The sequence below is a fragment of the Sinocyclocheilus anshuiensis genome, unplaced genomic scaffold, assembly GCF_001515605.1.
Source record: "Sinocyclocheilus anshuiensis isolate Anshui unplaced genomic scaffold, SAMN03320099.WGS_v1.1 scaffold393, whole genome shotgun sequence".
Classification (NCBI taxonomy): domain Eukaryota; kingdom Metazoa; phylum Chordata; class Actinopteri; order Cypriniformes; family Cyprinidae; genus Sinocyclocheilus; species Sinocyclocheilus anshuiensis.
The window spans coordinates 2,009,985-2,016,852 of record NW_015536501.1 but is presented as its reverse complement, the minus strand read 5'-3'; the positions used below and the strand labels follow the sequence as shown (position 1 = coordinate 2,016,852).

The window sequence follows — 6,868 nt, the reverse complement described above, 5'->3', positions numbered from 1 at the left end:
TGTACAGTATTTGAAAAATAATGTGTTTTTTGAACATTAAAGCATGTCAACATATTCTGTTACACCAAATACACAAAATAATGATCTTTAAAAAAGCATCATATGACCCCTTTAAAGCATTTTGGCATCAATGATGGAACACACACTCCATATAAAATAAGTGTAAATAACATTTTCAGAAGTACTACAAATGTCTGTGCAAAGCTTTTTTAATAAAATAAAATCCTGGAGTGCACCTCTAAAAAGGAGATATCTTACTTGGGGAAAATGTGTGACAGATAAACGGCACTCTTCAGTGTAAAGGGGTCTTTATTGCACAGCAGTGGTGCAGGTTCCCCGTGCCGTGCGATGACCTCCAGCAGGAACGCTCTGGTCGCAGCGTCCAGCATCTCTTGACTGACTCCCTCGTCCTCCAGCGCCCAGCGCTCCTCCGTCTGCCTCCCCCAGCCCTGCCGCAGAGACAGTATCCTGGGGATCACCCGCGTCTCCTCCCCGCAGCGGATGTCAGGGTGGGCGTCTAGCATGGCGCGCATCAAGGTGGTCCCTGATCGTGGAACGCCACCCACAAACACCATCGGCGTGTTCTGGTTATACCGGTACTGTGTCTGGTTCAAGTTTCGAACCAGTATAGACACCACATGAGGTCTGGGAACCTTTCCAGGGCATGTTAGCACTTGATAAAGAGTAGTAAGCTTACAAGTTACGAAGAGCGTTAGCAGGAGTACAACCGCCCGTTTGACTGACAGCCGCATCACGCTAAGACGGAAAAAAGATTCAATTTAAACACAGAAGTGACTGCACTTCCTCTGTTGGCTACTTCTGCAAATATTTTGTTCATAACTGCAAGGCAACTGGTTACAGGAACCATGAGTGTCTTACAAAGCTCATTTGATTAATCAGATCTTATCTTTGAATTACACATTCTTTAAAAATCACTTTTTTTGCACATTAAAAAAGTGAAAGTGATTGATGCCACATGCACAGGAAATACAGGCTGCAGGTAGAGCTGAAAAAATAAAAAGACATTGCACTGATAAAGTGATCTGAAACGAGTTGCATTAAACACAACTTATTAAGGAAATGATTAACTGACCTTCACGCCACAAACAATGAACGTTGCATGATCTCCAGGCTCAGTGCTCTGCGGTGGAGTCAAATGGGCAGAATGCACGAAGAGGAAGTGAATGTAGTTTAAAAACATTCAGACTATCAGTTCTTTCCTGACAGCTACAACCAGTGACTTTTTCTTTTCCTGTGTCTCTCAGCCTCAAATGTGCTCAGTTTGTGCTGAACGATTCTTTGGTAACACGTGTATAAAAATGTGCAGATTTGATAGTAATGCAGCCATTTGATGCAGTATCGTTTTCAAAGGAAGATAAATCAAACAAAGGAAATGGGTGGACTGAGAAATGAGATAACATGCGAAACTTTCACTGTATAGTAAATGTGACTCTTGCACGCAAGTATGAGGCCAGGTGTTTCCACTCCATAAGACTGTTGACATACCCATATAGGGAAATGTTTTTGCATATATTTGCATTTGCTTCTGAAACACATTAGACTCTGGACATTCATCACAGAATAAAAAATAAAATTATTTTAACTTTTTATCTCACAATTCACTGACTTTTTTTCTTTTGCAATTCTGATAAAAAAAGGTCAGAATTCTGACTTTTTATGTTTGCGGCACAGAAAAAAAAGTACAAAGGTTTATATCTCGCAATTCAGACATTTTACATATCAGAACTGTGAGTTTATGTCTCATGTTAATTTAAACTCCCAATTATGAGCTACTACTATTAACTCACAGTTGGGAGATTTATTGGAATTTAAATCAGAATTCAGAAAAAGTCAGAGTTGTGAGAAATAAACTTGAAACAAATAAACTGAATCATCAGACATAAATTTAGAATTGTGCAAAAAAACAAACAAACAGAATTGTGAGATAAGTTTTTTTATGCCGTGTGAAAACAAGATTCCATAGAAGACTAGCAAAAGTCTCCATATTAAAGAATTGTTTTTGTAAATTTTCTTTCCAATGGACAGATTTTGCCACAGATTTATCAGTGAAGCATAAATGTTCTATTAAGAAATAAATAAATAAAATGAAAGAATAAAAAACAAAGTTAACAATAAATACAGAAAAAAATAAATGAAGGGGAAAAAAGTAATACAAAAGTAAATTCAGGAGTGAATTTAATTTAAAAAAGAATTGTATTTGTTTTATCAATTCATTTCTTTTCTTTTCTTTTAAATTTTAGGTTTGGGACTCCACATCTGTCAGATCTCTTTTTAAAATAAACTAGGACACGTCAGTGTTAGAAAAGATTTAAATGAATTTATTTATTTTTTCACATTTCTTTAGAGAAATCAGTTACATTTTTTTTCTTGATCTCCAAAATGAAGTATTCATCAATCAGCAGAGAACATTTCACATATACTTCAAAATAAATACATCATCTGCTCTCTGCTGCAGTAGGACGTCACTTGCAGGGGAAAAAATACTACTTTAAAACCTGCACTACAAACTGCTCTATAAGTACAAAGACTTAAAAATGACAGCAGGCAGGACGGGCCACAGACAGACACAGGACGGCGCCACCACCACCCCTTTATATCAGAGCAAAGGGCTTACTCCAGGGTTAAACTGTCCCGTAAGTCACGGTATTGAGGAGAAAGAACACTGTGCAAACTCTTCACTTGTTATTTTCCACTCGCTCGTAATGTCACACACACACACACACACACACACACGGGTGTTTGTGAATGGCAGAATGAGAACCTCCGGCTGTAAGCACATACGTATCATAAAACCATAGTAACGTCTACTGGCTGAACGATCTCTGCACTGGTACTTCCTGTTTCACAGCCCCGTTCCCTTCATGCCCCTCTCTGTCCCTGGAGGTTGGGGAGGTGGGGAGAGTGGAGTTGACAGGATCTATTTACATCACTTCCTGTAAGTGCTGTAGCAGCACGGGACGTGTCTGTAGGCCTCTTCATATGGACACCTCATATTCTCTCGTATCCTGTTCAATAAAAACACAGGAAAATTACATGTATGTTAGCATAATGGAGGATCTTCCAATGTGTGATCATGGAAACGCTGTTGCAGTATCACTAGAGCATCCTGGGTGATTTCCAGGCCCTCGTTATGCGGTTTAGGATGGTTACTAGGTTGTTGCTAGGGTGTTTTGAGTGTTTTCTATTGCTAGGGTGATCTTGGTTTCCAGGTTGGTGCTATGTGGTTTCCAAGGGGTTCTGGCTGGTTGCTTTGGAGTTACTAGGTGGTTGCTAGGTTGTTTCGAGTGTTTTCAGTTGCTACGGTAATCTGGCTGGTTTCCAGGGTGACGCTTTGTAGTTTTCAAGGGATTCTGGCTTGTTGCTAGGGAGTTAGTAGGAGGTTGCTTGGGTGTTTTCAGAGTTTTCCGTCGCTACGGTAATCTGGGTGGTTTCCAGGGTGACACTTTGTAGTTTTCAAGGGATTCTGGCTTGTTGCTAGGGAGTTAGTAGGAGGTTGCTAGGGTGTTTTGAGTGTTTTCCATTGCTAGGGTGATCTTGGTGGTTTCCATGGTGGCGTTATGTAGTTTCCAAAAGGTTCTGGCTTATTACTAGGGAGTTACTAGGGGGTTGCTAGGGTGTTCAGTTGCTATGGTAATCTGGGTGGTTTCCAGGGTGGCACTATGTAGTTTCCATGGAGTTCTGGCTGGTTGCTAGGGAGTTACTAGGTGCTTGCTAGGGTGTTTTCAGTTGCTAGGGTGATCTGGGTGGTTTCCAAGACATTCTGGCTGGTTGCTAGGAGTTACTAGGTGCTTGCTAGGGTGTTTTGTATGTTTTCAGTTATAATCTGGGTGGTGCTATGTAGTTTCCAAGGGGTTCTGACTGGTTACTAAGGAGTTACTAAGTGGTTACTAGAGTGTTTTAAGTATTTTGAGTTGCTACGGTGAGCCAGGTGGTTTCCAGGGTGGCGCTATGTAGTTTCCAAAAGGTTCTGGCTGGTTTCTAGGGAGTTACTAGGTGGTTGCTAGAGTGTTTTCAGTGGCTACGGTGATCTGACTGGTTTCCAGGGTGGCGCTATGTAGTTTCCAAAAGCTATGTGGTTTTCAAAGGATTCTGACTTGTTGCTAGAAGTTACTAGGAGGTTGCTAAGGTGTTTTTAGTGTTTTCAATTGCTAGGGTGATCTGGCTGGTTTCCAGGAGTTACTAATCGGTGGCGCTATGTTGTTGCTAGGTGGTTGCTCAGATGTTTTGGATGATTCTTATGCAGTTGCTATGGTGCTCTGGGAAGTTTGCCAGAGCAGAACAATGTAGTGGTTCTGGGTGGTTGCTAAGTAGTTGGTAGGCGGTTGCTAGGGTGTTCTGTGAGATTCTCACCCCTCCAGTCTCATAGAGAGGGTTGTCAAACTCGGTTTCCACGGTGATCTGGCTGTAGGGATGCGGATACATCAGAGGAAGTCTCAGGTTTGAATGATAGCGGCACCTGAGGAACAGAGAAGAGAGTTTGACAGGCTCAAGCGCAGCACATGTTCTGATGTTCATGGTGTTTTATCATTACGATTCAAGCCATTACATGCTTTATGAAGAAACCAATCTCATTTCACAAGCGGTGGCTCTAAGAACCGTTTCATTAGTACAAGTAACTTGGAGCGATCTATTAAATCAGAAACAGAACATGTGTAAGTGCCCATGAACATGGCAGCTCTTTACTGTTGTACAGTTAGTAAATACTAAAGAGCTGTGCTCACATTAGACTGTCTGTATGGCTCACCTGGTGACGTAGATGTAGGTTCCTCCCAGTAAAACAGACACTAGCAGCACCAGGATAAATATTGCTAGAGCCATACTTCCCCCATCAAAAGAAGAGTCTGCTGCCGCCTCAGCCACTAGACAAGATACAAGGATGATGTACATTAATAATTCATTTCCTCTTGCATTACCCTCTACAACTATCAAACATTATAAATATATAATCTCTCTCATACAGTAACAATGCGCTTTTGCTGCTTGTGATATTAAAAGGTAGACACTTTACAATATAAAAGATACGATATAAAAAAACTAAACCTTTGCTTAAATTAGTGCATTAAAAATAAAACTTACCCTCTAGTGCATGATTGCTAGAGCATTCATGATTGGCTGAAATATATTAGGTAAAAATTAATATATTTAATACATACTTCAGCATTTAACGTATAATATTATAATCTAATAAACAATATATATATATATATATATATACACACACACACACACACACACACACATATATATAGATATATATATATATATATACACACACACACACACACACACATACATATATGTTAATTTTTTTGTTTCGTTTTGTTTTTTTAAGTAATGGTGATCCCAAAATGGCAATCCAAACATATGTACTTTGTTTTCTATTTATTCACTATTTATTTTGATTTATTTTACTATGTATTACTACCTAATAAAGCTGCATTACAGACATTTAATGATTATTCTAAGTATTCTTAGAATATATTTAATGTATAAATATAAATTTTTTGAATACTAATTTTTGAATGTAACAACCTTTGGAAACTAAATATCTGTTAATGAAGCTGAATAACAAAAATGTAGTGAATATTGAATGAATAATAGTAGTGAATAATAAGACAATATTACATTTTTAAATATATAAATAAATACAACCTTTGTATATTCATTAAATACATTTTAAAATGTTTTGAAAAGAAAATATCTGTTACGGAGCTCAGTTAGGACAGTAATTGTTGGGAATGGGAAGTAAAATAATTAATAAGTAAAAAAGTATAATAACAATAATAATAATAATACAATTATTATTATTATTATTATAGTATAAAATAAATAAATAAATAAATAAATCTTGGTATAAAGGGTTAACCCTGTAAATTTTTATACAAACTTATTTTTAGTAAATACCATAAATGATTCTTACCTCTGCACAGAGGTAATGGACCACTCCAAAAAGACGGATTTCCCAGAATGCACTTGATGGCCATCTCACCAATGAGCTCATAGCCTTGGTAGCACATGAAGGTTAGAGACTCTCCCGGTAGGTAAAGCCTTTTAGACAATATCTGGTAGCCATTGTCAGGAAGGCCGGGATTCTCACAGGACACGGACTCTTCCGCTAATATACAGGGAATTAAATCAAGAATAATAGAGGGATTAAACAGGAGCTAAAACATAAAATACAGACATTTTGGACAAAACATTTGTGGGAACTCACACACGCAATGAGGCAAGCGAGACGTCCAAACAGGAGTGCCGGGTTCTCGACCATAGCAAGTGAGAGTGGCGCCGCCCTGCAGGATGTATCCGGGAATGCAGCTGTACTGGATAGTGGTGCCAACCAAGAGTTTGGGATCAGACAGCATGCGTGTGGAGTGCTCCACGTGTCCAGGGTCTGTGCAGTACATAACTAATGAGGGGAAGCGAGAAAAGGAGACACAGCTGAGAAGGATGGCATTTGAATCTGCTGAAAGTAAAAGTTCCTCAGACTCTAATTAGCAAAGACACCCAACTGTGCTTGACTCACTCTTCTCACAGAACGGAGGCTGCGTGTTCCAGCTCAGGTCCACCTGACAGGTCAGGGTTTCACTGCCCACCAGGTCGTACCCCGGGTCGCACTGATACGTGATACGAGCTCCACGCACCAGCACCGCGTGAGAAGTGGTCTTCCAGCCGTTCTGGATCTCAGGGAGGTCTGGACACGAGTCATTGCGTGACACCTCTGAAAAAAGGAGCAAAATTATTTAACCTCTTCTATTCATCACACAGAAATTCGTTTATTGAATTTTTATTAACAGAAAAAAAATACAGGAGAATAGCAAAACAAATTGTCACCACTCCACCTCCATTT

The 6,868-nt window shown here is 39.3% G+C and overlaps 2 protein-coding genes across 3 annotated transcripts in view; both read right to left on the bottom strand.

The window, feature by feature from the left end:
* Positions 1-1,426, bottom strand: part of tpst2 (tyrosylprotein sulfotransferase 2) — a 13,961-nt gene extending 12,535 nt beyond the window's left edge. Inside the window, exons 1-2 of one of the 2 annotated variants that reach the window (XM_016488213.1) lie at positions 1,094-1,426; positions 259-1,006 (exon numbers count right to left, since the gene is read on the bottom strand). In XM_016488213.1, the coding sequence (XP_016343699.1) occupies positions 259-752 (494 nt within the window). In that variant the 5' untranslated portion in view covers positions 753-1,006; positions 1,094-1,426. The remainder of the gene's footprint in view (positions 1-258; positions 1,007-1,093) is intronic. The other variant, XM_016488222.1, reaches the window with a different exon arrangement.
* A 963-nt stretch (positions 1,427-2,389) lies between these two features.
* LOC107689851 (seizure 6-like protein) overlaps positions 2,390-6,868 on the bottom strand; it is a 40,846-nt gene continuing 36,367 nt past the window's right edge. Inside the window, exons 9-15 of the mRNA XM_016488023.1 lie at positions 6,545-6,739; positions 6,236-6,427; positions 5,942-6,136; positions 5,098-5,133; positions 4,766-4,880; positions 4,372-4,477; positions 2,390-3,026 (exon numbers count right to left, since the gene is read on the bottom strand). Coding sequence (XP_016343509.1) covers positions 2,997-3,026; positions 4,372-4,477; positions 4,766-4,880; positions 5,098-5,133; positions 5,942-6,136; positions 6,236-6,427; positions 6,545-6,739 — 869 coding nt within the window. The 3' untranslated portion in view covers positions 2,390-2,996. The remainder of the gene's footprint in view (positions 3,027-4,371; positions 4,478-4,765; positions 4,881-5,097; positions 5,134-5,941; positions 6,137-6,235; positions 6,428-6,544; positions 6,740-6,868) is intronic.